The sequence below is a fragment of the Setaria italica genome, chromosome III (assembly GCF_000263155.2).
Source record: "Setaria italica strain Yugu1 chromosome III, Setaria_italica_v2.0, whole genome shotgun sequence".
Lineage (NCBI taxonomy): Eukaryota > Viridiplantae > Streptophyta > Magnoliopsida > Poales > Poaceae > Setaria > Setaria italica.
In genome coordinates this window covers 3,226,324-3,245,277 of record NC_028452.1, presented here as the reverse complement: position 1 = coordinate 3,245,277, position 18,954 = coordinate 3,226,324, and the positions used below count along the sequence as shown (strand labels likewise).

Genomic DNA, 18,954 nt, shown 5'->3' with positions numbered 1-18,954 from the left:
TCATCGTCTCATGGCCTTTAGTTATCTTGAATTGGTCGTTTGTGCAGTGCACTGTTTCCTGCGTGTCAGCTCAGCCGGACGTATGTAGGTGGTCCACCCCGTTAGTTGCTGCATGCAGCTGGATGGATGGATGTGCATGGACCAAAATGTTCAGGTTAACGTCGATCGATCGATGCCTCTCCGGTCCAACAAAGGCATGATTGAAAATTGTACACATGCTGAAACAAAAAAAAAACAGAGTGAAAGGCACCTCAAAACTACAGATTATGATGCATATGGTGAAAGGCACCTCAAAACCCTAGTTGATCTGGCTATCAATTTCCTAGTGGAAAAGATAACATGAGCAGTTGCTTGGACTAGCTACAGATCAAATTGAAGGTCCAATCAGCTGATCCAAGGGTGGAAGTGGAATGAACCTGACGTAGCTACATTCATGATCTATCTGTCAGTTGGAATATACAGATCGCCAAACAACCTTGCATGGGTGATGGGTGAGCCTGGCTCGTCAACATTCCCCTGCTCATGTCCTGGTCTCATCAGTATCTGTTCATCACTGTACAGGACACTGTTCTGTCTAGATTCTATCTTGCAATGGGTAGAATTTACGCTTTGGTGCACAGCTGATCAGTAGGTGAATTTAGCACGTACGGATCACCAAATATGCAGGGATCGAGGCTCGAGCGACAACTTTCTCCGGGGACGTTGAGTGAAAATGAAATACGTACACTTAGTAAAAAAATAATTAGTCCAACCATTTGGTTGGGAAAAAAAAGACCCAGAAATCATTGCGGTCCAATGGTGAGACATCTGCCATTCAATGCATTAAGTTCGGGTTTGCAAATGTTGTTAGATTAGGTGAAGAACTGGTCCAGCAGATGATGTTCTTTGATAAGCATATCTAGCAGACAGAACGAAATGTCCGTTGAGAAGAAATCAATAATCAGAGTAGTTGTCCGGATGCCAACCGTTCCACATGAGACCACATCGTCCCAGGTGTAATTCCCTTCACCCTGGCCCCTGGGAGTACCCTGCATCCATCCACACAGGATTATATTAGACAATAACGAGATATACGCAACACCTCCAGCCAAGTTCATCCACGATTTGTGTGTGATCTTTGGCACTAATACCCCAAGTTTCAGGACACCTATTACGAAACAAACTTGTAATCACCAAAGCACGCTAGAGAGAAGGATTGCATTACCTTACCGGAAGAAAGTGTAGGAAAATGAGACGCATCAGCTTGCTGTTTTACAAATTCAGGCCCGGCCAAACGCTTCCCTTGGCGTGTGTCAACTCTGAAGCTGTGTGCTGGCGGATGCAACCATGCGAAATTAAGCCCAACTGCTCCCCACCCACTTCTGCATCTGCATGACATCGCCACCATGGCTGCTTTTCTGGTATCTTGCTTTGCCTCTTTCCATTCCGGCAATGGAATGGATGGATGGTCCAATGGACGGAGCCTGAGAGACCTGACCCACAGAATTGAGTCCTGGACAGGGGCTGGTAGGTGTGCCCTGTTAAATGGCCCTGTCAAGTACCATACGTCTTGTGCACATCATCTGAAAAAATAATGAAAGGAAAAGACTGAGACTACTTACTGAGGCCATGTTTAGTTACTTCCAACTCCCAACTTTGACACTATGCAAAAAGAAGATTCCCCATCACATCAAACTTGCGGTACATGCATGGAGTACTAAATGTAGATGAAATTAAAAACTAATTGCACAGTTTTGTTGTACTTTGCGAGACGAATCTTTTGAGCCTAATTAGTCAATATTTGGACAATAATTCACAAATACAAACGAAACGCTACAGTGTGCTACAGTGCTGTAACAGTAATTTGGCACCTCCCAAATTCCCCAACTAAACACGGCCTGATATCAAGAGGAGTACTTCGTTCATCACGAGAGCAGAGAGCTGGGATGGTCCAGCAGCTTTTTCAGACGAGTTAGATGAGCCGGTACACTTGCAGGGGCGATCAATGCAGTAGTCATTGTCGTGGTTTTCTTAAGAAATCATGAAAACTGGAAAATCTCGTCTTTCTTGAGACAACGCTCCACTTGCTAACTGCTTGATTACTATACGGAGGTAATGATATTTTTTTCTTTTGTCACGAGAGGCAAATAAAAATCCATGCATGTCCAGCTGATTGCAACCACCTGATACAGCGGAGAATGGGAGATGATGCTGCGAGTGCGAGGGAAAGAAATTTTCCAACAGGCATTGCCATCAAACTGACCTAGCAATATCTCAATTTCCTCTAAAGAAAAGCGATATCTATAGAGGCTTTTCTAAAAAACATTTGTTTCTAGAATAAAAGGAGCCTTTTTGAACATGTTAGTCGTATGGAACTTTAAGTTTGAGGTTTCTTTCTTTTTCTTAGAAACAGTTGAGCATCGCCTGTGTTACTGACACGTACTTTTACAGGTGGCAAGCGGCCCAACCAACACCTATACTACCATATAGAAATTAATTGACACATGATCCATCCTAGTACTTGGGCAGTGCAGTGATCGTAACTTAATGGATCGATTATTTTTTAACACGGATAGGCATGAACAACCAAATTAATGTTGGGCCATGAGTATGTCCTGTGCCCACCTTGTCCAACATACATAAAACCCTAGCCAGTCCTATACCATATATGGCTGTTTAGTTCCCCCAAAATCCTAACTTTGGCACTATGCAAAAAGAAGATTCCCCATCACATCAAACTTGCGGTACATGGATGGAGTACTAAATGTAGACGAAATTAAAAACTAATTGCACAGTTTTGTTGTACTTTGCGAGACGAATCTTTTGAGCCTAATTAGTCAATGTTTGAACAATAATTCACAAATACAAACGAAACATTACGGTTGTGCATTTATGACAAAATCCCAACTTTACCACTTCCAAATTAGGAACTAAACAAGGCCATAGCAATGGCACTGTTTCACCTACAACTGGCCGTGGATTGCAAGGTTGCTGCTGCAATCTATATGACTGTTTGCTCATAATATGGGATGCATGGTTATGGACGGCCATTAAGTCTATAGAGAAAAAAAGGGGTTTAAGAGAGCATTTTATACAAACGTAGAAGCTAATCACAGCCTCGTTACATTTCTGGATGAACGATTTGTGTTAGGTTATGTCGAGTATCCTCCGATTTGGTATGAGCATTCAATATCTTACGCACTATTGGCGGTACAGTACTGCTCCCTTTGTCCAGCATATTTCGATATGAAAAAAAAATCTAAAAAACACTTTGACCTCTAATTTCTCTTCCATGTATTATCAATTGCCACAAAATCAACACTATAATAATTGCACTTTGAAATAGAAAACTATTAATACACAGCTTTTTTGCTATACCAAATACGTATATAAATTGACTAGTTAACCATGCTACCAAGTTTGACTTTATGAGACAAATTATGCCTCACAACAGTGGACTACTTCCTCAGTCCACAAATATAAGTATTTCTAGGGGTCTTCATTTGTCCACGAATATAAACACTTCTATAAACTAAACTCTCAAGCAGTAATTAGTCTCGTGATATTCTGTATAGTTAAGCCAATCAAGAATGCCCTTGCTTGTTGTAAATTATGTAGCATATTTAAACCATATATTAATGTTATGAAAAAGCTGAAAAGATGGCGCAATTAAGGTAACTAAGAGTGCTATTTCTTGTTTAACGAGGAGCAGAATAGACTCTCTTAGTGCTTAGTTTGTTCTAAAATTGCTAGAAATTCGGATTTTGTGAGTTCTAGCGAGCACAACAAAGACGCATATTTCTATCCAGTAAAAGAAAATAAATAGGTGCGATTAATGGCTACCTTCCGCCTGCCTGGGAAGGCTGTTGCTGGTTGCATCAATTGAGCACGATGAAATGTCACCCACAGTACCAGTAGCAGACTAGCAGTGCTGCCCCTTTGATGCTGGGGCCACGAACAGGACGGGCAGTTATCTCCCTTGAGAAGCAAACAGCATCGGGTAGGTTAGCCTACAGTAATAAGGCTCATTTACTGTTGGCCATTCATTGCTAGATGGGAAATTCATCATGTACAACACCATCTGTTGGGAGCTCGCAGTTTATAGCAGAGCTACACGCTCAAAACATTTCTGAAAGGCTTAAAACCAATTGAATATTGCTACACGTACAGGCCTTGATTGCTCAGTCAGATAATGAAGTGGTACGACTCCATTGTATATACAGCAGGTTTCAAAGCAATCTAATCAGTGAAGACATGATTTTTCCCCTTCTTGTACTGCTATACTTTTCTTAATTTTCCTTTTCCTGAGTGCATAATAGGGCATCCTCCTATCAGAAAGAGTTATCTTTTTTTTCTTATTCTCTCTATCTCTATCTCTAATTTATTTCTTTGTAGGCAAGTTGATTTCTTGAATTCTTCTGATAGATGTCTTTTTTGGGTGGAGACTTTTCCCCTAAAACCGTTTTCACAATAATAAAGAATCTGAACTGAAAGAAAAAGGCACGATTCAGTCAATGGCTAGATACTCCTAAGCCAAGTTGGCAATTGGTTGATCGACAATGTTGATTAGTGGTTACTTGGTGTCATAACAACTCAGTACCAAGTCTTACTACTTTATCACATCGTGAGGAAAGGGAACTGTTCACGCGACAAATTCCTTTTCACTATGGACGTGTATAAAATCTAACGGCACGATGGTTGGCTAGTTGCATCGCCAGTGTTACTTGAATCCTAATTTTCCCTCTCTGAGCCCGACAGCCCCTCTGTCAAATTCCTACACCCATGCATGTATGCATTCCAAGAGGTATATAGCGAGACGACAAGAATTTTGTCTAGTCCGACAACTGAACCCGGGGTAACAGATCAGGTCAATTCAATTTTTTTTCCGGTACCAAAATGTAAACAAGAGGGACGTGAAGGAAAGAAATATTACAGCAAACTAGACAGAAAGCAGGACATGCAACAAAAGCCTTTTTGTACTGTAATGTTACCTTCCAACCACAAAGGCACGTCGATGCTGAGAGGTCACCAATCACCAGTACCATACAGGCATACAGCCATATCTCCAGATCGCCCTTGCAGACCGCTGCATCTCTATCTTCTCCTCCACTGTACAAGACAAAATTATTTTCTGTTATATATCATCTGGAACTATATATTTGCTTAGGAAAAAAAAGCTTTTAAATCTGTGACACCAAAACTACCTGACTTTGATCTCTTTCTGCAAACCCATGTCATGCTGTCCGTGCCACTTTTTAAAACAAAGATTTTGTTTTGCTATGATCTCAGCGCCTGGTTTCCCATGAAACCGGGGCAGGCCATGTTTTTTCTTTCCTTTTTTTTCAAATATAGAAATGCTATCATGTTTTTCTTGGATAAGTAACTGCCGCCACTGTATGGTTCAATTCCACGGCCTGATCCCAACAAACAACGGCTAAACCTCAAGTGCAAATCATGTGGATGGGTATGACAAAACATGCTTAACATGTTAGTGCAGTGAAAAAACGCATCATGTTATTCTACTTAGTAGCTTTGTGACGACTGGCCTTACGGACCAACTGACAGGGCAAGGAGGGTACACTAGTTATTCCTGGGCCAACCACCCTCTCTTTCTCCCATCTCTCATCTCCCTGCTGACTCTCTCTCTCCCCGAGCGCACGCGTGTGATGACGCTCCATCTCTCTGTGTAAAGAAAGATCAGATTGTTCACGCGCTAAGCACACAAAAAAGCTTATTTTTTTTGGAAGTTTCTGTCTCTAAACCTGGGGGTAAGCGGTTTCAGATTCAGCACTCGGTCTCTCAGCATGCGGGCCCCACCGACGCCACTTTTTCTTCCCCGCACAACTTTCCTTCGCCATGGTGCCCCTCTCTGCATATATAGTAAAGAGACATCTCTTCTTCCTCTCATCCACAAGACATCAGTGCGAGCTTCTTCTCAATTCAGTCCAAGAGCTCTGTCTCCTCCAGCTCCCCTGTCTGTAAGCTCTCTCTCTTTCTCTTACTTCCGGATTGCACCCAATAAACAAATAGGATTGATCAACAAAACCTGAAAGTCAGCAATGTTCTTCGAATAGACACACACACACACACGCAAGGATATCATTTGTAATCAGAAAATGTCAAATAGGATTGTTGAGGAGCTATAAACCCTGAAATGGTCTTCCGTGGAAGCTTCCTCCCCACACCCCCTCTCACTATCCAACTCAATGCTTAGTAGATTTTTCTCTTTTTCTTGGCACATAAGAAACTTCCAGTTCGCACAATTGGTTGAATTACTGCACTTCAAATACATCATTTAAGGGTCACAGAGTTCAAGGTTCTGAGAGGAACTAACCTTGAGTTCTGGATGTTAGGGGCTTTGAAGCCATCTTGAGAGATGGAGGCAAACCCGAAGAATATCTTCACGGTTAAAGTGGAAGATGCGAAGCCCAGCAAGGATGGCCGCCTAGCGGTAGGGCCAGTTTTCCGGAGCGTGCTGGCCAAGGATGGATTCCCGCAGCTTGAGGCTGACATGAAAACATCGTGGGATGTGTTTAGGTACACAACTTAAACAACAATCAAGCTCACTTGTCCAATTTTTTTTAATTATGTTTCTTTAGTTTCCGTCACAAAATATGCAGTGTTACACACCATTTTCTCAATGACAAAGGCAAAGACAGTAGTAAGCAATAATTTAAGCAGAATACTTTCAGTATATGTCACCCATCGTTATGTTCCGCACTTGCTTGTCTACTGTTGTTTCGCCCTTGATGTTGCAGAAAATATGATTATAGTTTTTCATGTCAGCACATATGACTTAGAGGAGTATGAGATGTTTCTTTTAGTAGCCAGCAAAGCAAATTCTGCCCTAAAAGTCTAAAACTTGAAGTGTTCTGTGTACTGTAAGGATCTTTATGTGCTCCATTACTTTTCTTTTTTTATTCCTTCTGCATAAACTGTTTAAATCTGAAAGAATCTTCAGGGATAGTAGGATTCACGTAGCATATGCAATGAAACAGAAATTGAAACATACCATAGCATGGCATCAACAATTCAACAAGTGTGTCCAGCATTAGTCTTTGAAGTAATGGTGCCTAATTGCACTTCATCTGATATCTACATAGAGAACATGTAGACTATAACACCCAAAGATAATAAATCTAAAGATATTTCAAATTCATATACAATGTAATTTAGCTACCATACATGGAAAGTTTTTTACTTACATGTGTGGAAAATAACTGATGCAAAAAAAAAACATAGCTGAGTACAATTACGTACAGTTCTCAGAAAATCTATTAATCCTTTCCTTATGTTCATGCAGGGTCGCAGCAGACAAGTATCCCAACAACCGGATGCTTGGATGGCGTCCGCTTAAAGATGGAGTGGTAAGCACACATAAATGATAGGGTCATGCATATTCTGTATCTGGTCTTTCTTAATTTTAGTTTCTGTATAATTGGTGAAAACTTCTCTGTTTCCATTTTCTAGCCAGGGCCCTATTTGTGGAAATCATACAAGGAGGTCTACGATGAAGTGCTGCAAATTGGCTCTGCTTTGCAAGAGCTCGGAGTGCAACCAGTAAGAGCATAAACTTAAGCTAACTTTCAACTCCAACTATGTAAACTAGGCTTTCTTCCATTGTTGGTAAATTGGCCTCTGCATATCCAACTATGAATCAGGCAAACTGATGCTTCTTTGTTTGACTTACACTGATACTAGGGTTCCAGGATCGGAATCTATGGAACCAACTGCCCTCAGTGGATAGTGGCAATGCAGGTAACCATAGTGACTTGTATGAATGTTAATTCCCCCAATCTCCTCCTTTTCCAAGTAAAATGTTAATCCTCAATAAACTTTTGCAGGCTTGCAATGGCTACAGTCTAATCTGTGTCCCACTGTACGATACTTTAGGTAAGTAGGAAAGCATTAAATAGTACTAGGCCCTCATCATAGAATGTTTTGGATTGATTAATGACAAATATTGAAATACATGTCTTTGATGAAAAAAATGTAATGCATTAGAATTTTAGCATTAATAACTTTCCATGGTGTACAGGTGCAGGAGCTGTTGACTACATTATTGATCATGCTGAGATTGATGTTGTCTTCATACAGGACAAGAAAATAAAAGAGGTATAATTAAGATGGATCAACTACGTCACTATCTTTAGTATCTTTCATATTAAATTCTGACATTACATGAGAGCTTTTCATGTGCAGATACTATCCCCAAATTGCAAGTCTGCTAAGAGGCTAAAAGGTAAGCAAAGGCAAAACTATTAGGGTCCATTTGTAATTTGGAAAGACTATATTTTCAAACATCATTATCCAAACATGGTTACAGCATTGGTGGCATTCACTTCGGCAACAAGGGAACAGATCAAAGAAGCAGATCAGATTGGGATGAAAATGTACTCCTGGAATGAATTCTTAAAAGTGGTAGGTACAATACTGTCCATGGTTACAGTTCACCCTATGAAATCTATGGAAAAGCCAGTTTTGTAGTCATGTTTGTGAAAATTATATTTGTAATGAACCAACTATGTTTTAAGGGCATATGTGATGAGTGAGCATCACCTGTGGAATTGGATTTTTCAGGGAAAAGTTAATCCTCGTCAACCTTGCCCTCCGCAAGCAAATGATTTATGTACTATCATGTATACAAGTGGAACAAGCGGACAGCCAAAAGGTGTTATGCTAACCCATGAAAGCCATGCCATGTATGTAAAAGGAGTGGACCTCTTTATGGATCAGTTTGATGACAAGGTCACTCCCTTTCCTTAAATTTACTGCTCTGAATATGATTCAATAGATTGTTCGGATTTATGCATAACTTGGTGCCTTCATCTAATCAGATGACAACAGATGATGTCTTTCTATCCTTCCTCCCACTTGCTCACATTCTTGACCGCATGATCGAAGAGTATTTCTTTCACAAAGGAGCCTCAATTGGCTATTACCACGGGGTGAGTCAATCCACTATGCATTAGCCTTTCTAATCATACAATCAGTCACTCATTATCATTAAAAAGTGGAATCAAAATTTCCTTTTCTTTTCAGGATTTGAATGCCTTAAGGGATGATATCCAGGAGCTAAAGCCAACTCTACTAGTTGGGGTACCCCGAGTGTACGAAAGAATTTATGAAGGTAATGAAATTAGAATATAACTGTAGCAATTAAGCTCATATTTTGTTAGCTCAGACAACCCATTATGACTGGCTCTAGGTATCTTAAAAGCCATTGCGGAACTCAGACCACTTAGAAGGGTGATTTTTAATGCTTTGTACAACCGGTAAGTTGTTTGGCACCATGAGTTCCTTCAAGCTGCAAATCAATTATGTCTGCTTACTGTAGCTTTTGTAATCCAGCAAACTGACAAGCATGAAATCAGGCTACTCACACAAAACTGCTTCACCTTTTGCGGACATGCTGGCTTTTCGCAAGGTTACATGCTTCTTAGGCATAAGTATCTAACTGGGAACAAAAAAAATCTCTAGAGCCAAAGAAGCAGTACTCACAATTTCAATACTGGGTACTTTGTTGCCATTTGCTTGATTAGGTCAAGGCGAGGCTTGGAGGTCGTCTTCGCTTATTAATCTCAGGAGGGGCTCCATTAAGTACTGAGATTGAAGAGTTCTTGAGAGTGACCACATGTGCATACTTTATCCAAGGATATGGTAATACTTTCTACAGTTTCCAGTAGCATTAAAATGGAGTTATCAATTCAATCTCAAAATGATTCTATCTTAGGCTAATTTGGCAATGTTTATTATAGAGAAGAGAAATGAGTAGAGCGTAAAGTGTAATGAAGAGAATTAAACAATTTTAATGCCAATTACTTGATTATGTTGAGCTCAGGTTTTCCTTTTACTATCCTAGCCCTATGATATGAGTCACAATTTCATATTTTTCACTGCAAATACTAGTTTTGGGAGAACTTTTGCTGGCTTACTGTGTGAAGTATTTAGCTTTATTGCACTTGCACTCGCTTGCACCTTACTCCTTAATCCTTATGACAAGAAGCAAAATCTTTTAGGAAATCTGTTTCTCCGGTTCCATTCTATTAATAAATGACTGAGTTGTAAATCCTAGTTAGCCAAAAGAAACCAATGAAGTTGGATTTCTTGGCCTTTGCTCAGGTTTAACAGAAACACTGGGACCTAGCACAGTCTGCTACATTGATGACATGGCCCTGGTTGGAAGTGTTGGCGTACCTGCCACCTACACTGAAATACGACTGGAAGAAGTACCTGAGATGGGCTATGATCCACTTGGTGTCCCTTCACGTGGTGAAATCTGCATTCGAGGGAAGTCTCTCTTTGCTGGGTACTACAAAAATCCTGAGCTCACAAACGAAGCCATAGTTGATGGATGGTTTCATACAGGTGAACAATTAATTTAATCAAAACAGAAATTTAGATAAGCTTCTGCAGTAGAATGCTCAGACACACATTTATTGTCAGGCGACATTGGAGAGATGACCCCGGATGGAATCTTGAAGGTAATTGACCGAAAAAAGAACATATTTAAGTTGTCACAGGGGGAATATGTTGCAGTTGAGTACCTCGAGAAAGTATATGGCTTCCCTCCACTTGTTGAAGATGTAAGAAAAAAAAAATCCAGTGGATATAGCAAACTGAATTAAGAGAGAATACTGGTCAACATTTAATACTGTCATTTCCCTCCTTTTTCTAGATCTGGGTATATGGGGACAGCTTCAGATCAAATTTAGTTGCAGTAGTCAATCCACATGAAGAAAACACGATGAAGTGGGCAGAGTCCAACGGCTACAAGGGGTCTTTCGGTGAAATCTGCAAACTTGAAGGCCTTAAGGAGTACATCCTGAAAGAGCTGACAGCTGTTGCACAGAAGAACAAGGTAAGATCATCTATTCACTCTGACAGACTTATAGGATGGATTAATTACTTTATCATGTCACGCGCTAAATCATCATAAGTAGTAATGGAGAAGAAAAGAAAAGAGGAAGTATCTTAGTTCTGTAGACCTCTTGCATTTCACCATTTCAGTGCATTTCTAAGTGTTATATATGGTAACCCTCATTGCATGCCACAAATCAGCTACGAGGTTTCGAGTACATCAAAGGCATAGTGTTGGATCCTCTACCTTTTGACATCGAAAGGGATTTGGTAACTGCAACAATGAAGAAGAGAAGAAACAATATGCTGAAATATTACCAGGTGAGGAGGGCATTTAAAGATCTATTTCAGTCACTTATTTCTTGGCCTTTCTTGCTGCTTTTGAGTAGTTCTAATCCTATGTTCTTTATGTGCAGTCCGACATTGATGCAGTATACAAAAAGCTCGAGGCACAGAAGAATGCTGCCAAAGCTAAGTGAAAAGATGTGCCCTATTTTATCGTAAGCTGAAAAGAAGGGAAACATCATTGTAAATCTTGCATTGAACATTGACACTCAACTACTAAGGGCTATATGTAAGAAATAAAATGTATATTGTACCTTTGTGTAGCTATAGCGATCATATGAGTCTCAACCAGGGTTCTGAAGATCTTCACTAACCAGCTCACAAACCGAAACGAACCTAGCATCTGTTTTGAAAACATCGATCCAGTTCACCCCCAGTGTTCTAAAACGTGGCATCCTAGCCCATATGGGCAGTGCCTAGTGACTATTTGTCACTCCCCACCTTGCCTAACCCATATGAGCTAAAGGCATCGCTATGTCGCCTGCCTAACACCTAGCGCTTACCAGGTTCTTACTTCCATCTCCAAATCAGTTTCTAAAAGACTACAACCCTTTTATGAACTTACATTATCGATAATGGACAAATTGTAAGAAAGCATTTTATCCAAGAAACATGTCTCTCTCTCTCTCCCCCATGTCCTTATGTAAACAAGTGCGATGAGAGTGCAGAAACTATCAATAACCATATTTTAGAAAGTGTTTCATACAAAAGTTTACTAGTGAGAGTGTAAGACCAAGTGCTAACGACTTGAACAGAGAACATATGCCAATGGAAAATAAATAACTATCATTGACCGAAATTTTCAAAGTTCTTAGGCAACATTGATATTGCACAGTGCACACACTAGATCCTACACACTGACAGAACAGGTGAAGAGAGTATGTGAGTTTGACTGATGCCTCCTAAATGAGACCTCAAGGAACATCTTCAGAACTTCAAATCATCTTATTACTGTCGTCAGAATATTTATAAATGAGTTGTAACTTGCTCATCAATGATAAAAAAAAAATTGTTAAAGTTACATAATTTTGCATACCTTATGAACTACTTAATGCAGCAACAACAATCTGACAGAATCTGATGCTTGTCAGCTTTACCCACTGGGAAGCCAAAGAATGGCAATAGTGATCCTTAGGTCCCTGCTGACAAGTCTCTGGTAATATGCTGGACTAAATCAATTGGTTCAATGCAGCCAAGGTTTCTAAAAGCTCCACGGACCAACACATTCCATGTTGCCGTATTTGGATATATACCTTCATATAACATCTTTAGTAGATACACCATGGCATCTTCCAGCCTATGCTGATTGCAAAGCTCTGCCATCAGAATAGTGTATGCAACTATGTTCCGAGGGCAGTTCACTGCATTCATCCCACCTAACATCCAAGCTGCCATCCTGATTTTCCCTTCCTTGCAGTAAGCATAAATCATTGCATTGAAAGTAAATGCATCTGGTTGGATTCCTTGAACTATCATTCTCCCCAGAAATAGCATAGCTTCTCTGCTCATTTTCATCTGACAGAGACCACTTACTACAGTGTTGTATGTTACTAGACTCAACTCCATGCCATGGTTTCGCATCTCAATCACCATTTGAAGAGAGTCTTCACAGTTTCCCTCTCTAAAAAGACCATGGAGCAACTCATTATAGGTCCTATCATTTGGCGGGCATCCATGCCTTCTCATCTCATGGAACACACCCAGAGCTCTCCCAACTCTTCCACAGCCGCACAGACTTCTGATCAACGTGTTGAATGTCACTGCATTGGGAGGACAATTTTCGAATAGCATCTTATCAATAAGATTCTCGGCCTGATCAAACATCAACTTCCTGCAAAACACATCCACCATGTTCGTGTAAACAACAACATTTGGCTTGCAACCAGCACCTGTCATGTCATTCCATATTGACATGGCACCATCTAGGTCCCCAGCTTTGGAGAAACCATCGATAAGAGTGGAGTAGGTCCTCACATTAGGAAAACAGCCATGTTGCTCCATGCTGTTGAGAACAGACAATGCTCCCTTGAGATCGCCAATGCTGCAAAGGCCACGGATGAGAACATTGTAAGATACTGTCGATGGTGCCCATCCTTCAGCCACCATCCATTTCCACATGCGGAGTGCATCATGTAAACTTCCACAATCGAAGAGACCTTTCACCATCGCTGTGAATGTCGGAACATTTGGAGTGCAACCGGTGACCACCATCCTAGCCAGAATGGCGCATGCACTCCTCAGCTCCCTGGCCTTGCAGAACGCGTCGACTATAGTTGTGTACGTGATCACACTAGGATGTAATTCCCTCTGAACCATTTCCTCGACAATCAGAAACACATCCTGCATCCTGAATTCTCTGCAGAGAGCTAGAACGACGGCATTGTACGAGGCGCACACGGGCGGGGCCGCAGCCAGCACCTCTCTGGCCTCGTCCACCCTGCCATGCTTGCACAGCGCGGAGACGATGGTGGCGTGGGTCACGTCGTCCGGGGGACACCCCTTCCTGGCCATTTCGTCGAGCATTCTGCGCGCGGCCCCGACCCGGTCGTTCTGGCACAGCGCCTTGACCAACAGGTTGTAGGTGAACACGTTGGGCTGGACGCAGTTCTTCTTCATGTTCTCGTAGACCGGCACGACGGCCGCGACCATGTTCTCCCGGAGCAGCGCGTCGATGAGGTGGTTGTAGAGCCGCGGCGCGGTGGGGCGCGCGCAGCCGAGGTCGTGGACCGCGCGGTAGAACGTCTTGAGCGCGCGGTCGGGCGCCCCCGCGCGGGCGAAGGCGCCGATGGCGGCGACGAGGGCGCCCTCGGTGCAGGGCACCCCGCGCAGCCGCATCTCCTGCAGCGCCAGCTGCACGCCGTCCACGTCGCCCGCCGCCGCGAGCCGCTTGACCGCCGCCTCGTGGCCTCTCGATGCGTCCGTGGTGGCGTCCGGCGTGGGAGGCGGACCCGCCCCCCGAGGAAGCTCCTCTGCATTATTACCCCGCGGGAGGCTAGATTTCGACGCCGTCGTGGAGAAGCGGTGGCAGCGGAGCCGCCTGAGAAGGAGGCGGCATTTGATCGAGCACATGGCGCGCAGATGAGGTCCGTTCGAATGCGCGGGGGAGCGAACCATAAACGCGGTGATGATCTGGGGGCACGTTTGGAAATTTCGACGAGTGCGGGTTCCTTTCGCAAATTTGCCCAACCGGACGACCAAATTCCACCGGGTCGATCCAAATACGGCCCGAGGGATCCGAGCCCGAGAGAAATTCTACTGCCTATATGTATGGGCCGCACGGCCTTTGTGCCACCAGGGCCCAAATTGGATCGCGATTATTCTCTCCCCCATCTCAATCAAAAAGATTGGGCCCAATATTTATTCCACACGTGTTGTGTCTCCTCTTTTTGCGCGACAGATCGTGGTAGCGGAGAATCTAGTGCTTTTTGCGTGACCCGTTCAAGTAAAGTCAACTCACAAGTGAGCCCACGAACGCGTTTCACCGGCCGGTTCAGAGGTTGTGCCGTCAGCATGGGAAGCAACGTCTTGTGGCATTTACCACTAGAGCACTCAAGAAAACACACGCATACACCAAGGCGCATTACGCTCTCGGCCCAAGTCAAACAGCGGAGATCTAGCGCCTGTGCAGGTGTACTCAACCTGCACAAGTCAACTCGCAAAGCGTTGTACGTGTTACGCCGTCACAGACAGACGCGTCGCGCTGGCCGTGGCCGGTTCGCAAGCGATGCCATGTGGAACTTGCCATTACAGCACTGGAGAAATGCACACGGGGATGGAGACGGAGACAAGAACCTGTGGATCTGAATCTGATCTGATCTGAATCGTATCTGATCAGATCGTCCAGCCATCCCTGGAACAAATGCCTGCGGCATCCACGCTTCACAGTTCACACACACTGTGCAGCGGATCAACAACCTGTACGCATCTTTCCTGGATCTCACCGAACAGTCTGGAGTCTGAGCTGAGAATTCTCAGCAGCTCCTGTCAAACTAGCCATTTTTAACACTCTGAACTGATATTTGTTCAGCTCATCTCTGCAGCACATGAACAGACACCGGCCACAGCCAAGACGTCCATACAAATCAGTAACAGACGCAGCACACGGTGGATCAGATTGGCTTTCATTATTATGCGCAAACCTTTATTATTGTAATCGGACATACAGCTTGCTTTGCTTTGCTTTGCTCTCTTCATCATCACTAAGCGCCGTGACCAAAGGGCACGGCAGCCAACAGGCCCACTAGTTAGCGTACGACCCAGCCGCACAACACACTAGGAGTTCATTTTTACAGAGAGGAGGGGAGGGGCGCCGCCTCGAGGAAGCGCGCTAACGGTCTCGGAAAATTTACATAACCCGGGTCGAGACGAGGCGAGGCTTCAAAATGTGGCGAGTTTTGAGGCAAGCGGTGGTGGCCGCCATGTTCCATCATCGAGACAACCTTCTCGCTTGGTTATGATTCACCAGACTCGAGACCGCTTCTACATTACTGCAAAGGTTGAAGAAACCATTGGGGTCAGCTTCAGATAAAAGCATGATATGTGACGGTTCCAGATATTCTAGTATATGAATATTTCGATGCTAAACATAAGAGATTGCAACAAGCATCACCAGATATATAAATTCTAACTATGCTACGTTCTATAACAAAACAATATCACTTACTCGGGAGCTGCAGTGGTCACACTGGGTGGTCTCACATTGGAATGGTTCTTCTTGTAGAACCTGATGGAGATAAGACTGCTATGTGCTCTGATTGATGATTCAGGAGATCCATGGAAGCTTACGGCTGAACCATGTCCCGAGAAAAAACCTGCAGAATCCAGATGAGGAGCTTTGAGGTAATGTTTCCTGATAAGTCAACTCTAGTATTACTATTACATGACAATCGCAGAAGTAATATCAAGTGGCAACTGGAAATTCTGTGCTGAGTGTTTATCGATCATGTCTTAAATTAGTTTCATTTTTGAAAACATATTATGAGAAGTAACAGAAGAAGAATCGAACACAAATGCTATCTGCTGAGAAACATAAGCTTACGAATTCCAGTACCCAGGCTATCCTAAAAGGAAAGGACAATGAAGAACTTATGAAGGTCTAACAATATATTCATTGACAATTATGTAAGTTATTTTGCTAAAGTTTGACAGGATATTTAACTTTGAAGCGGATGCAACAATTTTGCATTGCCAGCTATCAATATAGCAACAGAAAAGGAATTTTTAATCAAGGTTTTATTCATGAGATAAACTTCTGTTCCATACAAACACGTCAAACAACAGTAGCCCTAACAGTGAACTAATCTGGTATACCTTGCCAGAGTATGACGACGCAGAAGATAATTGTAATGATCAACGGGCATAAGTTGCCACCTGATGACCCTTGTTTGGCATTCTTCATCTTCTTCAATGCCTTCATTCGCTCAATCCTAGCCCTTTTCAACATTGCAAGTTCACTCAGCTCGTTGAGGAGCTTTTGGTCGGAAACATCCAATGGTGTAGGTGTCGACGGCCTTGGTGGCCGCGGCGGCTTTTTGGATCGCTTCTTCTTCGCTTTCTCCCCTCCTGAACTGTCCAGGAGGCCCAGCTTATCCTCCCCTTCAGACTTTCTGTCATCTCCGTTTTTAGCAACAGCATCTAAAGCAGGAGGGGAGCAATCCATGTGCTGATTCCTGTCATCCTTCAGACATCCATTGGCACCCACGCAACCATTCCACGCACCATTAGGCGCTGTTCTTCCTTGACCCACTGAAAAACTGGCATCCACACCACTGTTATTATTGCTTCCTGCTGCACCATTACCACTCTCCAGGTCAAGCAAAGCATCCTGATCACCCTTTGCCTCCATCATCACTGCAAAAACTTGTGCACTTGGATCTAACACATCAATAGGCAAACCACTCTGATACTAGGGATCAGAGTTCCCCTCCCTCAATTTGGAGAAAATTGCCTCTGAAATACCAGCTACCTGCAGAGATAAGTTAGGCACAAATTAGGTTACTGCAGTTAAAAGTCTAAATCAGGGAGCAGGTGTAACCAAAGAATGAATCAAACAAGAAACAATGTCAAACTTCTCTACCTGAATTACCAAACCAAAACACCCGACCGATTCAAGAAAGCCTAACCATGACAAGAAAATCACACATGTAACACGCAGGAACGCGTGTTAGGACTCACGGAATGGAGGCAGCAATATAAAGCAGGTTGCTTCCTAAGGAGGAGGTGGTGCAAAGGGAGAAAACAGGCTGCCTAAATTAAGCAGAAGCGCAGGAGGGAAACACGCAAAGCTGGCAACCTTTACCCTCGTTGAACGCCACAAGCAACGCCCCTACAGTCGTTCTCCCTCCCCTCGGTTACCTCCCTTTCACACGAGGCTTTGCAAGCAAACAAAGCATGTGAATATGGGATTGCTTACACATGGCAATCTCTCCCCCTGTTTTCTGCTTGCCTTTTTTTTAAAAAAAAATGTTCAGCTAGGCCAAGCAGTGGCACTGAAACTAACTGCTCCTGATCGCAAGAAGCGTCCCATTTGGAGCAGTGGTAACCTCATTTTGGTCGTGTCAGAAAGGGGATGCTATTTCTTACCCAGACTACTCTAAAAATGGATGCCAAACCATCACCATTTCGAGTAAGGCACAACTCCATATGAGAATTGGAGTACACAACTAAATCATCCACCCAAAAAGGGCAAGGACCAACCAAGTATGCACATAAGAAATTAAGAACTCATCCCATACAGAAAACTAACTAATCTTCTTTTCGTTACAACTAAACTGCACGGCAGTTAAAAAGCATGGGAGAGAACAGAAAGCAAACAAAAAAACTTTGATTTGGCACCAGAAGAGTTAGGTGGCCAAACAGAAGTGGAGAAACTCTTCGAATTTGCTGGACAATTGGCAGCCAGAGCATGCAGAATGACGAGGGGAAGAGGACACGCAGTAGGACGAGGTCAGGTACGGTCCAAGCTCGCCCCTTCGCGGAGCTTATCCTTCTACAAAAATCCGACAGGGAAAGAGACAAGCGAGCACGCGCAATGCAGAGAGGGGAACCGATCCCGCACGAATTTTTGGCTGAAGCTGTTGGGAGAGGTGGGGAAATGCAGCAAAAAGCCCTCTCCGTAGGAAAATCCTGGAGGAGGGGGGCTCGCAGGAACACCGCGATTCCATCAAAATTGCAGCTTTAGGCTCACACGCACACCACCCCTGGGAAGAAGGGGATAAAAACCGCAAACTCTGCCCCCCAAATCCCCCGAATTCCTCAAAAAATCACAGCTTTCGCCGCAGAAACAAAAGAGCAGCGGAGAAATCCATCCAGGCAAAGGAAAGGTAACGAGAGCCCCACCTACAGAGCTGCAGCGGCCACAGCGCACCCTCCCACGGCGATCCCCCGCGCCGAATCGAGAACTCCCCGGCTGCCGCGGCCACGAACCCGGGGAGGAAAGGGCGGCGACTCGCGAACCCCACGGCGTGAGCAACGGGAGGGAGGAGGCTCTGCTTGGGGATCGAGGACGAGGAGGGGGAGGAGGAGGAGGGGCAGTGGGGGTGTGGGGTCCCGTACGTCCCGGGGCGCTGGGTTGGGTTGGGTTGGGTTGGGTTGGAAGCATCCAGATTTGCCTGCCTGCCTGCCTCGGGCATCACGCGGTATTTAAATCCCGTTGGCCGTCGCCCGCCGTCGGATCGCCAAATGGAGGATCCGGATCGTGGCAGAAAAGAGTTCCTTTGTCAATACCGAATATCCGTTCTTTTTGGCTGCGACTAAAAAATGCTTCTTTTA

General features: G+C 43.7%; 3 protein-coding genes and 1 long non-coding RNA gene across 8 annotated transcripts; 1 reads left to right on the top strand and 3 right to left on the bottom strand.

Moving 5' to 3' along the window:
- Nucleotides 1-793: 793 nt before the first annotated feature.
- Nucleotides 794-6,448, bottom strand: LOC111256700. 4 transcript variants are annotated; one of them, XR_002676914.1, is made up of 6 exons: nt 5,742-5,876; nt 5,184-5,661; nt 4,971-5,088; nt 3,823-3,989; nt 1,205-1,562; nt 794-1,028 (listed from the first exon to the last, which is right to left on the bottom strand). It is a non-coding gene; the product is annotated as an uncharacterized LOC111256700 (long non-coding RNA). The 4 variants fall into 4 exon arrangements; XR_002676911.1 differs by lacking the exons at nt 5,184-5,661; nt 5,742-5,876 and adding an exon at nt 6,314-6,448; XR_002676912.1 differs by lacking the exon at nt 5,742-5,876 and having other exon boundaries at nt 5,184-5,692.
- On the top strand, nt 5,824-11,472 carry LOC101758749 (long chain acyl-CoA synthetase 1). The gene is made up of 20 exons (XM_004960340.3): nt 5,824-5,957; nt 6,333-6,516; nt 7,283-7,346; nt 7,450-7,539; nt 7,681-7,737; nt 7,824-7,872; nt 8,018-8,094; nt 8,182-8,221; nt 8,306-8,400; nt 8,560-8,727; nt 8,817-8,927; nt 9,022-9,109; nt 9,188-9,254; nt 9,331-9,406; nt 9,522-9,639; nt 10,102-10,347; nt 10,426-10,565; nt 10,658-10,840; nt 11,041-11,160; nt 11,256-11,472. The coding sequence occupies exons 2-20, from the start codon at nt 6,356-6,358 to the stop codon at nt 11,316-11,318; spliced, it is 2,013 nt and encodes a 670-aa protein (XP_004960397.1). The 5' UTR covers nt 5,824-5,957; nt 6,333-6,355; the 3' UTR covers nt 11,319-11,472.
- A 10-nt stretch (nt 11,473-11,482) lies between these two features.
- On the bottom strand, nt 11,483-14,569 carry LOC101758340 (pentatricopeptide repeat-containing protein At3g48810). The gene has a single exon (XM_004960338.3). It carries the CDS (start codon nt 14,296-14,298, stop codon nt 12,316-12,318), a length of 1,983 nt encoding a protein of 660 aa, XP_004960395.2. The 5' UTR covers nt 14,299-14,569; the 3' UTR covers nt 11,483-12,315.
- Nucleotides 14,570-15,289: 720 nt separating this feature from the next.
- LOC101757652 lies at nt 15,290-18,748 on the bottom strand. Of its 2 annotated transcripts, none has more exons than XM_004960336.4 (4): nt 18,523-18,748; nt 16,495-17,149; nt 15,848-15,995; nt 15,290-15,671 (listed from the first exon to the last, which is right to left on the bottom strand). In XM_004960336.4, exons 2-4 carry the CDS (start codon nt 17,030-17,032, stop codon nt 15,611-15,613), a joined length of 747 nt encoding a protein of 248 aa, XP_004960393.1. In that variant the 5' UTR covers nt 17,033-17,149; nt 18,523-18,748; the 3' UTR covers nt 15,290-15,610. The 2 variants fall into 2 exon arrangements, with proteins under 2 accessions (XP_004960393.1, XP_004960394.1); XM_004960337.4 differs by lacking the exon at nt 18,523-18,748 and adding an exon at nt 17,261-17,448.
- Nucleotides 18,749-18,954: the final 206 nt, after the last annotated feature.

Bases quoted from the DNA above. Each gene is read 5' to 3' on its own strand.
- LOC101758749 (XM_004960340.3), top strand. From the start codon at position 6,356: ATGGAGGCAAACCCGAAGAATATCTTCACGGTTAAAGTGGAAGATGCG. The intron at 8,095-8,181 runs GTATAATTAAGA...TTTCATGTGCAG, and splicing joins AGGACAAGAAAATAAAAGAG to ATACTATCCCCAAATTGCAA. The intron at 10,841-11,040 runs GTAAGATCATCT...GCCACAAATCAG, and splicing joins CTGTTGCACAGAAGAACAAG to CTACGAGGTTTCGAGTACAT.
- LOC101758340 (XM_004960338.3), bottom strand. From the start codon at position 14,298: ATGGTTCGCTCCCCCGCGCATTCGAACGGACCTCATCTGCGCGCCATG.
- LOC101757652 (XM_004960336.4), bottom strand. From the start codon at position 17,032: ATGATGGAGGCAAAGGGTGATCAGGATGCTTTGCTTGACCTGGAGAGT. The intron at 15,996-16,494 runs GTATACCAGATT...TGGATTCTGCAG, and splicing joins CGTCGTCATACTCTGGCAAG to GTTTTTTCTCGGGACATGGT. The intron at 15,672-15,847 runs GTAAGTGATATT...CAACCTTTGCAG, and splicing joins GTGACCACTGCAGCTCCCGA to TAATGTAGAAGCGGTCTCGA.